At 32.9% G+C, this 17,986-nt stretch overlaps 1 protein-coding gene across 1 annotated transcript; it reads right to left on the reverse strand.

The window, feature by feature from the left end:
• Positions 1-715: 715 nt before the first annotated feature.
• On the reverse strand, positions 716-12,045 carry LOC143052515 (uncharacterized). The gene is made up of 2 exons (XM_076225564.1): positions 11,919-12,045; positions 716-7,117 (listed from the first exon to the last, which is right to left on the reverse strand). Exon 2 carries the CDS (start codon positions 7,099-7,101, stop codon positions 6,175-6,177), a length of 927 nt encoding a protein of 308 aa, XP_076081679.1. The 5' UTR covers positions 7,102-7,117; positions 11,919-12,045; the 3' UTR covers positions 716-6,174.
• Between the last annotated feature and the right edge of the window lie 5,941 nt (positions 12,046-17,986).

The raw sequence follows: 17,986 nt of genomic DNA on the forward strand, positions 1-17,986 counted from the left end.
TAAATTTGTTTGCTGGGCATTACCGTTATTTACCAATTATGGATTCGGTAATCTCCGCTAAAAAACGAAGTTTACCGAATGATCTCATCATTCATAAATCTCATCATACATCAATCTCATCATACAACAACAAACGTATAATGTTGTGAACACTTAATATAATGTTGTGAGCACTTAATATAATGTTGTGAGCACTTAATATAATGTTGTGAGCACTGCATATAATGTTGTGAACACTGCATATAATGCTGTGAGCACTGCATATAATGCTGTGATCACTTCATATAATGTTGTGAGCACTACATATAATGCTGTGATCACTTCATATAATGCTGGGAACACTGCGTATAATGCTGATTATTAACATAAGGCAGTCGTGGCGTTCCATAAGTTAGACTAGCGGCCGAACAAAGTGATTATGTCTTCAATATTTAGTACCTACGTTTATTTATCTATGCAAAAAAAAATCAAAGCGCTGTAAGCGATGAAGGCAGTTAACCAAAAACCAGGCAAACGTAATTATGTGCAGTGGCGGATCCAGAAATTTTCATAAGTGGGGGCCCACTGCCTGCCTAACAGAGGACCTGCTCCAGTCATGCTTCAGTGATTCCCTATATAATCAACCAATTTTTTTTCTCAAAAATGGAAAGGGGGGGGGGGGGGCACTGAAAAACCCTCTAAATCCGCCTCTGATGTGGCATTAAACATTCATATATTGTACATTTATGTTTATCTAATGAATTAATTATTAAGGCAAATAATTTATATGTGATCAAGGTTTCAATAGCAATGAATATATAAATGTATATTTTTTATGGTGAGTCTGCAGTGGTACAAGTTCGCAATGATTGTAGTTGTTCTAGTTGGTAGTTAACGTGGGTTTTAGTTGACTGTTAGTAGTACGTGTTGACTTAGTACGAACATGTAATAGTATGAATGGACTAGTTTCCCTGTAAAGAAAACTGAGTATATATAGTACAATAGTTATGCGACACAAATCAGACAAATGTTCACTACTACAAGGATCAAAGGTGAGGTCTGACTGACCAGCCCATAGTAAATGTAATTGATTTGTTATATTGTCTGGTTACATTGTATATGAATATATATGGTTTAGGGGTTGGGATCTCGAGGGTTTTCAAGTTCTCAAACAGGAAGGGGTAGGGTGACCCCAGGGACTTCCCCTATATTCCATTTGATTTGTTATATTGTTCCATACATGAATATATATGGTTTAGGGGTGGGGATCTCGAGGGTTTTCAAGTTCTCAAACAGGAAGGGATAGGATGACCCCAGGGACTTCCCCTTTATTTCATTTGATTTGTTATATTGTCCCATACATGAATATATATGGTTTAGGGGTGGGGATCTCATCGGTTTCCAAGTTCTCAAACAGGAGGGGGTAGGGGGACTCCCCCTATATTTCATTTAATTAGTTATATTGACCCATACATGAATATATATTGTTTAGGGGTGGGGATCTCGACCGTTTCGTAAGTTCCCAAACAGGAGGGGGTGGGTCACCCCATGGAATCCCCTTATATTTCATTTGATTAGTTATATATATAGTCCCATACATGAATGTATATGGTTGAGAGGTCATCCGTTTCAAAGTTATCAAACAGGAGGGGGTAGAGTGGCCCAAAGGACGCCACCTATATATTATATGATTTGCCTACATTCAGGTAGTTATTTGTGAAAATAAAGTAAGAATCTTCCAGCTACTTTTATAACTGATCCTTCAAAATTGAGAAAAAAAAATACCCCTTCAAAATTGCAGTAAAATGTTTACACTTTACACATCTTACATGCATTATCAACATTTATCACTGATAAAGAAAATTTAAACTGTGTGACCAGGAACATATATTGTAAGATATACTGTTCCAAGCTGTCACATTGTATTGGATTTTGACATTAAAATTTGTCAAAAGTGATTTTGAGTTTCTGTTTAAAATATTTTTCTGCTTTTTCTTTCTTTTACATAATTTTATATCTTTTGGTTTTTAATTCTAGTGTTTATATTATTCATTTACCATGCATAGATGTATTTTGTCACCTGCCTGGATTCGCCGAAAACCCGGAATTACCCTTATCCGCTTCCGGAATCGGATCCGAAATTGTAATTGTCTTTTCACGGCAGCCATTGTCATTGTGTTCAAATGTTGTTTTTTGTCAGTCAGATACGATTTTACTCGTATTAACACATTTTTTGTCGGCGATTTTCTGTATATAGCTAGCGATTGAACAAAATTGACATCGCTGTCATGAATAATAATGATTAAAATAAGTTTTGAGATCGTTGATTTGGAGACTTTGGCGAAAAGGTTTGCAAAGCTATTTTTTATTTTCTTTCAAGTGGAACTGAGACTACTCTAGCTGTGATATAGTTGTCTCAGAGTGGAAGGCCCGTCGGGCGTGGCTAGTAACCAATTCGAAAGTGGAAGGTCGCGGACCTCGGACCACCGCTAATTTGAACTCCTGCCTCCAAATTGAAAAGATACGAATTTCGTCTTCTAATTTGAAATTGCCGCCAACAGCATGAACAGTTGAACTTATTATATAATAGACTACTGACGTAGTTGTACTACGTATTGACGACAAACAATATTCCTACGACTTTTGCCATTTGGGAAATCTTAATTACTTGTCTGAAAGATTTTCGGCGATTAAATATTTCGTACAATTGTTTTTTGACATCTTAGCCAAAAGCACAGGCGATAATAAACTACATAAGAATTCCTAATGAGCACTACTTCCTATGTGCAACTTCAAAACTTTTGGGAAAATCGACGACCATTTAACGTTTTTATGGTAATATTTTTTATATTCTAGAATAAAAAGTATTAAAAAAGTGTTCAATTAGTTATATATAACATAGTAGCCAGCTAGATAATAACAATGGCAAGTATTTCAGCATTTTTTGGGTAGACCACAAATCTAGGGTGCTCGCATAATGCAGATTAACTGCATAAAAATGCAAACGATAACAAGTTGTAGTTGTAAGCTCTAAATTTGATATATTTATACCACTCGTTCTTTAAATGTTCCAATTTCTGCGTCTGTTGCAACCTTTCAAATTTCTTTTCTGTTTTGAAAGCCCTAGGAAGTAACTCCTAAATGCCAACAACAATGAACAACAAGAACTTGTTAGCTTTGAATCTGTTTTATCAGAGATCAGAGACATATATGTCTCTGGTTTTATGAATTTATTTTAATCTTTTACCCCCAATTTCTTCGTCTTTGGAACCTTTAGCCTGTTCCTCAACACCGTGTTGTTTTTTATAAGGGGAAGTGACATCTTTTTTGTTTTGAAAGGGAAATAATTATAAAAAAGAAGATGTGGTATGATTGCAAATGAGACAACTGTCCACAAGAGACCAAAATGACACAGACATTAACAACTATAGGTCACCGTACGGCCTTCAACAATGAGCAAAACCCAAACCGGATAGTCAGCTATAAAAGGCCCCGATATGACAATGTAAAACAATTCAAACGAGAAAACTAACGGCCTTATTTGTATAAAAAAATAACGAAAAACAAATATGAAACACAAAAACAAACGACAACCACTGAATTACAAATCAATTCCTTATTAACCCCATATGGTAACTACCCCTATATGGTGACTAACCATATATTTTTAGGACACCCTATACTAAATATATATAGTTACCACGTGTAGTCCTTTAACGAATACATATCCCTCTAAATCTATCGGAGGTCAGATAAAATGTTCATACATTTCTAAAATAGATAATTATGATATATTTATCATTGTTAACTTATCTAAAGGGGCACTAGCTACGAGATATATAAAAATCTAAAGTTTGATTTTTTTTGTTCAATCATTAATGAAAGTGAAATAGTGAAATAATAATTTACTTGTATTAGCTAAAATGGTTCAATTTTGTCAAATTAAGCTAATAAATATTGATTATGAGTTATTCACTTGCAAGTGAATAATTCGACCTCATTAAATCCGTATTCATGTGAACTCTAATTCAACCCCGTAAAAAGAGATGGAATAACGCATGCATTGCCCGTGTATGGTTATTTAAAGGAAAAGAATGTCAACATGGAAAGTGAAACAAAGGTAAATAATTTGATTGACTAATTCGATCCACAAACAACTTTCTTATATTTATCATAATTATAAAGGTAAAAACGACGATAAACATAAATTTATAATTTAAAAAACAAAATTTAACAGACTTTTAAAAAACAAGAATGTGTCCAAAGTACACGGATGCCCCACTCGCACTAGCATTTTCCATGTTCAATGGACCGTAAAGTTGGGTAAAAAATCTAATTTGGCATTAAAATTATAAAGATCATACCATAGGGAGCATATGTACTAAGTTTTAAGGTGATTGGACTTCAACTTCATCAAAAACTACCTTGACCAAAAACTTTAACCTGCAACTCGTACTTTCATTTTCTATGTTCAGTGGACTGTGAAATTGTGGTCAAAAGTCTAATTTGGCTCTTAAATTAGAAAGATCATATCATAAGGAACATGTGTACTAAGTTTTAAGTTGATTGGACTTCAGCTTCATCAAAAACTACCTTGACAAAAAACTTTAACCTGAAGCAGGACGAACGGACAAACGGACGCACAGACGAACGAACGAACAGACAGACGTACGGAGGCACAGACCTGAAAACATTATGCCCCTCTACTATCGTAGGTTGGGCATAAAAACAGTCAGTCTCTGGCCAAGCCTTTTGACACATTCCCACTGTCACATAATATGGTACCTCTCGTGTGAGGGCAGGCTGTAAATTAAAACTAACAAACCCTATAACTCATATATCATATTTAAGAGATTTATAACTAGAGTACACAGCTACTGTTGCATAGGTACTATTTCTGTACTAAAAATCTGTAGTACTGGAAATCTACTTTTAATATTCAGTACTATTTTGTTACTTTAAAATTATTGTAATATTTAGGTACTTGTATTTTACAGTACTTACTTAATTTGTACTTGAAATTTAGGTACTACAGATTTTTGGTTACTACCGTTACATTTTCAGCATTTTGAGAGTTTTTCTATTTCAAATCTCTTAAAATTATGATTTTCAAACATGGAATATTGTATAATTTATGTACCAAAATATTTAGTACAAATCAAGTACTGTAAAATACAAGTACCTAAATATTACAATAATTTTAAAGTAAAGAGATAGTACTAAATATTAAAAGTAAATTTCCAGTACTACATATTTTAGTACAGAAATAGTACCTATGCAAAAGTAGCTGTGTACATGTCTCTCTGCTATGACTCTGACTGATGTCTTTACTACACAAAATTTACATGTATACATAACATACATAACATTCACAAGCTTAAGATTTATGGTAAATCGACATAAGTGGTGTGTGTTCGTAAATTTTTATCTCTATATTATGACTTAAGACTGACTCCTCTACCAAACAAAACATACAAACATAATCTAAATAACATTCATAAGGATTAAAAGATTAATCCATACACTGTGTCCAGTCCTTACATGTGCATTTCTGCTATGACTCTTGACTAAAAAAAAAGTCCAAACACATTCGTTTATAAGGTGTCAGACCACCAATTACTCCCTCCAATTTAGAACGTATGTAAAAGTAGTCCTACTTTGACACAAAATAGTGCTTTTGATGTCATTGTTTACTTAAACTAACCAACAAATTTGCAGAAATGAAACTTTTGGTGAAAGGGAAATATATATAGACTATTTTGAGCCAAAATTCACTTGTCTATGAGTTTGCATTAAAAATTCAGGATTAATGCGCTACATTGTACACTAATTTAAGATTTCCAGAAAACCGGGAGTTATTTTGGTAGTACCTGTCTTTTCAAAATCAGAAATTTGTTACAAGACTTTAAACATTGGTTGAAAATTGGCATGTAGGAAGGTGATACATGTACAATTCAGGATATACCTGGTTTCCTTGAAGTTAAACTTAAGGTAAAATATTTAGAAAGCTGTGAAAATTGCAAAATTTGGTTGAACAGATAGGGATTTTTAATTGGTGGTCTTCTCATGTGTCTCCGACTCTCTGTAACACATGTGTAAGTCAATCCTTTGAACAAATTGTTAATCATATTTGTTAAACTTATGTGGTTTATCTCCAGTATTTGTTATCATATGTCTCTAGGTGAAACCTTTGAATTAATTGTTAACCACATTATTAAAAGTGTGTGTTTTCATGTGTTGTATTAAGGACTGTTCGTGACTAAACTCTTTACCACATTCTCCACATTTATAAGGTTTATATATCATGTATATAGTATGTATATCCTCATGTCTACGTAAGGTGTGCATCGTACTTAATCCCTTAATGCATACTGTGCATTCATGGGGTTTTTCACCAGTATGTGTTCTCAAGTGCCCCTTCAAGCGATTTTCCCTACTGAACCAATTACCGCATTCTGTACATTCATAAAGATTGTCACCAGTATGTGTTCTCATATGATCCTTCAAGTGATTACTTCCACTGAACCCTTTATCGCATAATGTACATTTATGAGGTTTTTCTCCAGTATGTGTTCTCATGTGCTCCTTCAACTGATTACTCCTACTGAACCCTTTACCACATACTGTACATTTATGGGGTTTTTCACCAGTATGAATTTTCATGTGCTCCTTCAAAATTTTATTCAAACCAAACCCTTTACCACATACTGTACATTCATAGGGTTTATCACCAGTATGTGTTCTCGTATGCACGTTCAAGTTGCATCTCAAACTAAACCTTTTACCACATACTGTACATCCATGGGGTTTTTCGCCAGTATGTACTCTCATGTGCTCCTTCAACTGATTGCTCCCACTGAACCCTTTTCCACATACTATACATTCATAGGGCTTTTCACCAGTATGTATTGTCATGTGCTTCTTCAAGTGATTACTTCTACTGAACCCTTTACTGCACACAGTACATTCATAGGGTTTATCGCTAGTATGAATTGTCATGTGCTCCTTCAAAATTTTACTCAAACTAAACCTTTTACCACATACTGTACATTCATGGGGTTTTTCAGTATCAGACATCATGAATTCTTTGTTTTCTTTGTGAATTGCCATCTTTTGTTTCATCAAAATGGCCTGAAGTCTGAAATAAGAAAAAAATACAAAAATGTAATCATAAAATTGTGAGAAGCACCCTGTAGGCAAAAAACATATTTGCAATCTCTATATTGCTGGTGCCGGTCAAAAAAGCCATTTCTATAGAAATATGTTATTTAGCTGGTTGATTGGTTGTATTATAGTACTATATAATACTTGTAATAATGATAAATAATGAATATTATTATTCAACAAATGGTGTTTAAATAGTTTTACTTATTAATGGTTTTGATATTCTTAAAGGTACTACTTTAGATTAGTTATATATATATATTAAGTGCCAAAGGAGAAAAATATAGTTCAATGGTTTGTTGTTGAGAACTCGGGCTGAGAAAAGTGTTCACTTTTTAAAGTATTTAACTGCACAACTGCTCTAATTACTGTCAGTATACTTTGAAATGGATGAGGAGATTAATCCTATTACCAATTTTGTTTTGGATGAAAATTTTAAAACTTGGGATGCGTTTGAAACGAAACTGAAACAATATCATGACACAAATTTCATACAGCTATAGATACAAACGCAGCTCTAAAAAAATGATACATCAAAGCAAAGTTTGCTAACTGCTAAGTTGGATACTGAAATGTGAGGTAAACCTAAAACCCGTAATGGATGGCAATGCGATCATATCAAAAGACGACATGAAACTACACCAAATACTTCCAACCAAAATATTGGATGAGAATATCAACATTGCTAGAGTAAAAAAGTATTTCTCACCAGAAGCATGGCAAACATAAAAGGTTGCCTTATCTTCTAAAACTGAGGAATATTGCAGAATGGAATTGCACAGTATGCGATACAGATGTTCACAAAGCGGCATCACTGGTGAGTGATGGCTGCTTGGAGTGGCCTGATTCATCAAAAATGTGTCGGACTTGAACATGCTACAAAAACCACTTACTGGATATGTAGAAGCTGTCATTGTAAATAATAAACTAAAATTGTATGTAATAATTCTATTTATCATATACTTAGCATTGATATGATAGCTTTCATGGCTTTTGCATATGTGTAATGAGTGGAAGTACACAAGCCATAATTTCCCACATGGGCTGATAACCCATATCAGGTGCATCTCGTGCACAAAACCCATAATAGTGCCTCTCGTGCAAGTTACTTCCGGTGTTTTCAGTATCGGTTGTTTACTTTTCCATTGTGACGTCAGACATTTTTTTTTTCAAATTTATGGGAACTTTTGTGGGGATAGTTTAGTAGTACTTGCTATCAAATGCCAATTGGCAATTATGAACCATTTTATAGTACAACAAACATGGAGTAATGATCATAAAACTCTTCCAAATTTTCGATGTTTCAAAATGCCTCTATAGCAAATGTTACCAAACATATATGATATATATATTTATCATATACTTAGACTCAATAACATATGATTTTTACCGTATGATAATAGCATTAAATTAACGTATATTCCATATTTTTCGAATTGGTGCTTAGCGGGCTGATATGAAAAGTTTATCACATGCTTCGATTGTTATCACATGCCTTTCCGTAACGTTATCACATGGCATTCCGGTGATACTCGGCAAATTCCGGAAAATACACCTCAATGCTACGTTTTCAGTGAAAAACATTACAAAGTAGTGTACATTACAAGTTATTTGAATACTGGAAAGTATATTGTGTAAAATAATACTTAAAAAAAACAAAAACAAAAAACAAAAAAAAATATTAAATAAATGCATTTTTTTAAAAGTTTCACTGAAACATAATTTAGAAAGTTACTTTAAAAAAAATTTCCAAACAATTAATGTTCATTATGTATATTGTTGAATCATTTTTTTGTCGATTCGTCTCTGTTGAGGCATATGATAGAAAGATTTCATATCGAATGTATAAAATTTTGGGTCCGACGTCCGTGAACTTTTCACTCTTTGAACTTCTATTTGGGAACCACGTAAAAGGATCAATACATGAATCTGTTATTTTTCTCCATTGTTGAAGCATATGATAAAAAGATCATAACATGTCATTTTTCATATCGCATGTATTATCAACCCTCGGTCAATATCAGCCCTCGAGCCATGCGGCTCTTGGGATGATATTGAACCTAGGGCTGATAATACATGCGATATGAAAAATGACATGTAATAATCTGATATTATCATATACTTAGTACAAAATACAGCAATTTTGTATATCTAATAAAGGGTCTTTTTTCCAGTCTGTATCACATACCCTGTATCGCATACCCGTATCGCATAGCTAAACCCGTATCGCATAGCCCGTATCGCATGGCAAAACCCGTATCGCATGGCTGCGTGACGTCATGTGAAGAACGTCAACTTTTGACCTATCACGTCCAGTTGCTGTATTTCCTGGCATGAAAGGAAAAAAAATGAGTTCAAACTAACAAAAATGTCCTAGCATTTCAAATAAAATCAATATTTTCCAAAAAAAATAGTACCCAGTGACTTCACGAGCGATTTTCATCTATATAAAAAAAAAAGTCATAATAAGATGGAAATATCTAAAGTTTTATTGTTTAGTCTTATTTTTTATGAAGTCTCTTTTCATTACCTGATGGGTTAAACACAAATGAAAATTTTTACGATTTTAATTTGATTAGAAAAGGTAGCAAACTTTCCAATAAATATTTTTCTTGGTGTTCACCTCGCCAGAGTTAAAATGAACCAGATCATGAATAATATCATCGCCAAATAAACAATAAAACTTTAAACATTTTACATCTTACGATATTTATTTTTTGAATATTAATTTTTGTTGAAATATTAGGATAGTATTGTTGGTGGATGCATTTTAATACATTGTCTTAAACGTATATTGAGAATAAAATTTGGTTATAGGGGATATTACGATGTGGATATTAAGCAAATAAGGAAGTCTATAAAAAAAAAATTCAGCTGGGAAAATACAGCACAATCACAATGTTCTTTTCTTGCTTATAATTTCGGACGATTTAAAAAAAATGGATATCCCATGAATCTGATTCCATTAAAATATATGATAAACAGAATAATACATGGCAAAATCCGTATCACATGCCGTATCACCCTCGACCAATATCATCCCTTGGGCCTAAAGGCCCTCGGGCTGATATTGATATCTCGGGATGATACGGCATGTGATACGGATTTTGCCATGTATTATTCTCTATATATATATATATATATGGAGGTCACGGGGGGGTTACTTCCTATTATTGGGTATACGGGGATGTGCCAAAAATATGGGTCATAATTTTGCGAGATTTTATATAAAAATGACCCTCCTTTTAAATGACATCCTATATTAAAATGCATTTACGTTTGATAACTGTATATTGATTTGGGGTATGATCTACATATCATATATAAATGTGCTATTGCGAATCTTACATTATTAATGGTCAATTATTATATTAAATTAAATCAATTCATTTGAAAGTTCACCTTTCAAATAAGTTCCCAAATGAACCCCAGAAATATATAAATATAGGTCATTCTTTCTTAAATATTTATATAACTATAGGTACTGAATTTCAGTGAATGTTATATTAAAATGGGTACGTTTTTTGAGGCAAAAATGGCACACCCCTACCAAAAAAATATCGAAGTTACCCCCCCGTGATGGAGGTAGTGATGCTGTTGGACAATTATAGTATATTTGATTCATAATTTAACTTCTTTATAAAGTTTTTGACTGTTTTAGTTATTGCATTTGTTTATTTGCCTTACATAAAACTATTGTCGGAAGTATATGATAAAGCGATTAATACATGGCCTTTTCCATATCAGCCTGGGTATCATCCCTCGATCCATATCAGCACCTCGACTCCGTCTTGGGCTGATATCATGGATATGGGGGTCTTGGGATGATACCCAGGCTGATATGGAAAAGGCCATGTATTAATCTCTATGTATTGTAAATATAAAATAAATGTCTTTGACTTTTATTATTTAGAACAATTACATAGTACAAGTCTCATTGTTGTTTATCATGTTACAATAACGCTATGTATAAACCATAGCTTCAATAGTTATTGGTACATTCGTAATTAATCAGGTCCTTACCTAATCATGCATTCCGGCATGTAGTCACCAATGTAACAATAATATTTATTATTGTTACATTTCCATGTAAGCGTAGCCAGTGCCTTAATAATATTGGTACATCTAAGTCATTTTATTTTAAGTTGAAATTGTAAAAAAAATATTTATTTCGTTTCGTTCTGCATTACATCGTTTCACTATTATGGCCCATTTCATTTCATTTCGATTCGTTTTGTTCCGTTTCTATTTCATTTCGCTCTTTACCATTGTTTACAGTTCCAGAAATAAATATTGTCTCAATACATCATACATGAAATATTCTGTATGCATTCATTCGTCGTTTGCTTTGTGTTTAAGGTTTGCCTTTTTAATATGTTTTCCAACACGTGTATAATGACAGGCACTTGTTTCTATCCATGGAGAGACCCACTATCAACGTACATTTACGTTGATAGTCTGGGAAGACCCACTATCAACGTACATTTACGTTGATAGTGGGTCTTCCCATGGATAGAAACAAGTGCCTGTGCGTGTATTTCATAAATAAATTATATTATCAGGGGCGGATGCAGGAATTTTCGAAAGGGGGGGTGCTAACCCAGGGCACCCAGGGCAAAGGGGGGTGCAAAACATATGTCCCGATACAAATGCATTGATCGGCAAAAATAAAGGGGGGGTGCGCACCCCCGGAACCCCCCCCCCCCCCGGATCCGCCACTGATTATATAATTTTATGACAACACATCAAATCATTACACAAAAGTATATTCTCACCATGTAAAAATAAGTTTCGACACATTATAATCACTGTATCAAGTAACACAATCTTCATTCACAAAAACACCGTTTTCCGTTGGTGTCAATATCTAGGATGTTATTGTATTCGGAAGGAAGACAAAGTCGCCCCACACCAATCGCCCACTTCTTCACCAACTCGCCACAATTTTTTAAAAATCGCCCCATGCAATTTTATTAACTAACTCGCCTCAATTATAAATGAAAAGGTAATCCCGATAAATATATCTTCTTCTTCGGACCAACAAGGCTCCACTACTGAAGAATACAAGTTTTTGCGCATGCGTGATTGGCAAACATTTCTATATAAATTGATAAAAATATTTAAAGACAATCCCGATTTAAGCCGGTGTTTGTATATATATATACAGATTGAGATTGTTAGACTAGAGAAAATAGCTCAGTGATGTTAGCTGATCACAAAAGCCCATTATGAAAGGTGAAACTTTGCTAGAACCTTGTGGTGAAGCCGTTGCAACAATCTTGAGGCAATCATTTTAGTCCCCAGAAGATTTGAAATTAAGTTATTGATCTGTGCCAACCTCGACCTTTTGGCAAACAAATGTAAAAAATTACCGCAACTGTGCCGCATCGCAACTTTGCCCGTTGGACATACACACCTAACAATCCTTCCATAAAACTATACAAGACCTATGTATATCGCTAATTAATAGTATTTGGGACTATGGACTTAGCCAACGAAAATTAACCTTGTTCACTGATCCATGAAATGAGGTCGATGCCAGGTGTAAACTGTCTGACGGGCATGAGTACCTTGCAAACCGAGGTAGCACATAACAATTATAGTTATCCTATTACTCATAATTAACTTCACAAAAAATCCAAACTTTTTTTCAAGTAGTAACTGGACTACGAAAGTGAGGTGGCAAGGACAATGGTCATGTGACAAACGGAAACATCGTAACATAAGGCACCTTCATGCAAAGTATGAAGCAACTAGTTCCGTCGTTCTTCCATCTTCTAAAATATACAGCTTTCAAGTGGTTACTCAACGCCACTGCCGGTTCACAATCCATATGTCGAGCTTTCTGAGACAATAGACGCAGGCTCGACAAAAATGTCTATCTCTGCAACACTGACGTCCCATGATATATGGGTCATTTTAAAAAAATGTAGAATTTTGAAATTGAAAAATTTATTAAAAGTAACTTATTCAAACAACCCTCTACATAAGCAAATCAAAACAAACAGTACTTTAAGAACAACATATTAAAAGATGCAATCTTAATGAACAAGAATATCTTGAAACATTTTTTGATCGGTGGTACAATATTTTGTCTATCCTGTTACCATTTTCAAAAGAAATTTTGGGTTATTAAGAAAAGGTTTAGATAAAATGTTAAGCTTGTTTTACGTAGCCAATTAGATGGTTTTCAAGAGAATAAACTTCTTAATATATTCATTCTGAAAATTAATAGATTATTTGCCAATTTTCCGGGTTGTACTGAAAAATGCCCCTAAAAATTGGTTTTCAAAGGTTGTAAAAATTACCACCAGTAATGCAAGTCTAAGATAGAAATTTATATTGTTCGGCATTTTTTCACCCTTTCAAACAAACCCAACATCAAGTAAATCCCTCATAATTTAGTTTACTTTTCTCTTTATTTCATTGGTAACAGGAACGTACGTTTGTGATATATCACTATATAAAAGTCTATCCTGTTACCTTTTTGTCTATCCTGTTACCGATCAGTATTGTACCTGCAAATGCTTAATTGAGAAGCTTAAGACGTTATAACCTTAAGATGAGTTCAAACAACGAAATATTTCATTCGTTTTGCACCTATATGTTAAGATAAAAAATTTAACAACGTTTTGGTCTACAATTGTCTATCCTGTTACTGAAACCATAGCAACCATAGTAACAGGATAGACATAGCAGGATAGACAAATTTCTTCGTTTTTGATTGCTGTTGTTAAATAACTACTCCCTTTGGTGAAGTGATTATGGTTTTCTATTGTGAATTTGGTTTCCAACATGCTATTGCACTTTTTACAAGCATACTGTTGGTGTAATTAATCAAAACTGTCGGTAACAGTATAGACATGAAAAAAAGTACACTCTTTTTTTTCACTAAATGTCTTGAAATTTCTTTTCTCTACACTGTCGTTAAAGAAATGAGGCGTTTTAAATGTAAAGATTACTTTTCACTTTTGAAATCAACACTGACTGATTCAATATTCATAGGGAGAATAATTTAAGAATGTAGGACAGAAAGTCACAGGACAAAAAGTCACAGACAAAAAGTCACGGACAAAAAGTCACGGGACAAAAAGTCACAATTCATTTTTTCTGACTATTTTCTTTGAATAAAAAACGCTTATTTCTACAAAATAATTTTGTATTTCTCTTGAACTATTGTATAAAATCGAACTTTGTAATCAAAATTTATCAAAAAAATATCAAAGTAAATCAAATAATTGTTAAAAAAACAAAATGTCAAAGTGACTTAGCACTTAAATGGCTTCATGGTGCCAAGAATTCTTTCTTTTGCAGGATAAAATTTTAAAAATCATCTTCATTTCTCAAGTATGATGACACATTTCCTTAACTTTAATATGAATATATGTATTAAAAAGTAAATATTTCAAGATATTTCTCTTAGATATTCAAACAATTAATTGTCAACATATTATTTGTGACTTTTTGTCCTACCAAATTTGTGACTTTATGTCCTGTGACTTTTTGTCCTACCAAATTTGTGACTTTATGTCCTGTGACTTTTTGTCCTGTGACTTTCTGTCCGTTTACCTAATTTAACGGCTGATTTAAGTAGCGGTAACATGATAGACACGAACCTCCCGTACGCTGATTGAATTTAGTTTGTAGATAATATGTTACATACAATGATAAAGAAGCTACAATTTTTCGTTAGAGTAATGTTAACGTTCTTATAAAGTCCCTTTTGCATATATCAAGGCGATCAGAAAATTGGAAAAAAATCCTTTGAAATGTGTTTTTCTGACACTGTACGCACACAAATACCCCCAAAATTGGACTTAAATGCAGTTTAATCTTATCAAAATAGATGTAAGGTGTGTTTATTATTAATGTTCTGAATCATAAATCCGACACGCTTTCATTTAAACCATTACAACTGAAATTTCCATTAGAAATAAAAAAAAATTAGCATGGGTGTGCTGAAAATTCGACATTTTTTGAAAATGACCCATATATTGACTAAATTGTAAATTGCATGCACCAACTCTTGTCAACCTAATCTATTGATAATTGGTCATAATTATGCGATGAACAAGTGGGTCTCATTGGGGTCTAAGCGTGACGCGGGATTGCCGATTTTTTGTAAGCGTGATCCGTGAAAGTCAAATTATTGTGTCGTGAAAACGGGAAATGAAGTCTAGCGGGACACGGGAAATTACAAAAAAATGAGATTTGCTTACTTGTATAGACGTTAAGCACAATATTGCGTCTCAAATGGTAACGTCAATTTCTTACTATAGTGTAAGCGGGATACGGGAATCCGACAAAACCATACCCAACTATATATCAGTCCTATTCAGGACCGATAACTCTGTCGATAGATAATATAGGGTATACAATATTGTTTAAATCAGAGCAATCTATAGAAACGTCTCTGTTGAAATGTATACAATAACATTTTTTACACAAGTTAAACTTTATATCGATTCATAGAATGCCAGGATTTAGCTTAAAATATTGAATAAAAAAAAATAAAATAAAATAATAAAATGATATGCAATGAATTTCCTCAGAGACATATACATATATATGTGTATATATGTGTATATATGTCTCTGATTTCCTATAAAATAATTTTTAAAAATCCATTTAAATTTAAATTTGAATCATAATATTTCTTTAAAATAATTATGGAAACATAAATATTTGAATATCTTTTATATGTTCTTAAAGTTTATTATGATACATACTTCTTCTGATTTGACACGGGAAATCTGAGACTACTATAACACTGTTATAATAGTCTCAGGGAAAATTAAGAAAAGATATTTATTTGTACATTTATGAAAACTTTTGTATATCATAAAATTTAAACTCTGGTAATACTATTAGTTACACAGTGTGCAATTGTCCTAATACGAGAATTTATCGGGTCAATAAAATTCATATCGGGTGAGGCGAAGCCAAACCCGATATGAATTTTATTGACCCGATAAATTCCGTATTAGGACAATTGAACACTGTGTGACGAATTTATCCTGATTTTGTTATATTACATATTATTATATTCAAATTCAATGTTAGGACAATATCAATAAATATATTTTAGATATTAAATAAAAAAATGTGAAAAATAAAAAAATATTATGACTATAAAGCAACTCAATTGTTTTTTGTTTTTTTATTAGGTCAATGGTATAAGGGAGATAATTCCAATTGACGTAATAAATAAGGGAGATAATTCCAATTGACGTGATAAAAAATTGTACTGAAATTTATTAGAACAATATCAGCCAATCAAATTGCGAGAAATTACTCTAAATCAGGATAAATGTATACACAGGATGTTTAATGTCACCTGGTTGCTTTTGGTTTGCACGTCTACCTGACAATATATTGTTACGTAACATTATAACCCAAGTCAGTCAGAGTTAACCTGTTTTGTAACGGGATGAAATTTAATAAAGGTATATAATATTAAGATGTAATAATTGTTGGGCTTTGGGTTTTTTTCTCATCGGATGAAAACATTTTTTGTTCTATAACACGCCTGGTAAACCATCTAATCTCAACCAAATGGTTGAGACGGAAAAAAGTATTCTGGCACTTCCTGTTGAGCTTTTCTGGTTCAAAATATTGAAAATAAACACAGGGTAGGTCGAATTTTCGTCGATTTACTGAAAATCAATGACTTTTTTGTAAAATCGGAGAATGTCATGCCATAGATAAATCATAATTGTAACTAATATGTCTCTTCTTGGTTTAAAATATTTTAGATTGAAGTCACAATCACTTTTCTCCTACGGATAATAATGTTTACATTCTTTAAATCCGATAGAACTGCTATGATATTAATGACTAGCAAGAAAATATGTCAATTATTTGTGTTTTTTTAGGCTTTACGATAACCACGTCTGTAAATTGCCCAAATATTTTTTTGTCAAGCCTACTCTGAGCAGAAAAATAAAAAAAAATATATAAATGGTTGAGATATAAAGGTATTGGTTGAGTCTTTCTGTCACGATGTTGAGACTTTCTGGTTGCGCTGTACTATTCGAGTTTACCTTTTTTTACGGTTAACCTGATTCATGTTTTCTGTCTGTGGTAACATAAAATCTAAATACACTCAGATACAATTTTAAGCATTGCCGATAGAAAAATACATGCCTTACAAATATAAATAAGATTATTTTACAATGGTTATTTATTAAATAAATATGATTTGGATGAATTCGATTCCCAACAGACATCAAAATTTATTTAATGCCGAAAATGCGTTAAAAATTAGTTAAAAACTAAACAATCGAACAGGTTTATTTTATCGTACACATTATTTCAGGTAAAAGGTGGTGATAACTTAAATATGAGTAAAAGATGTCATTTTTGTCATTATAATACTTATCACAAAAAAATATGATTCGATTTTAAAATTGCTTTGTAAGTATTATAAGTGACGTCCAACTTAGTGTAATCACAGGTGTTGTATTGAAATAATTAAAACGTAGATGTTTGTTCACAACTGCATTCAGGGCAAATCCTTAATATTTGGTAATATTCAGCAACATTTATATTATAACCCGGGCCCCGTCACACTAGGCCGTGATCGCACTACGATCTCTAAAAATATAATGCTATTGGCGATCGTAGTGCAGTATGGTCGTGTTACGGTCTTGATGAGGTCTTGGTATTCGTGTTGAGAGTAGCCCACTTTTATTAATTTAAACATGTTCAAAACAATCGTGATGCGTTCGTGGCGAAATTAGGTCGCAGTTCTGTTCTAGTCGTAGATTTTTTTAGTCTCGATTACCCAGACGCATATTTAAATATTATCTACTTTGAAAAATAAAGCGGCTGAATGATCGAG

This window comes from Mytilus galloprovincialis, chromosome 11 (genome assembly GCF_965363235.1).
Source record: "Mytilus galloprovincialis chromosome 11, xbMytGall1.hap1.1, whole genome shotgun sequence".
NCBI lineage: Eukaryota > Metazoa > Mollusca > Bivalvia > Mytilida > Mytilidae > Mytilus > Mytilus galloprovincialis.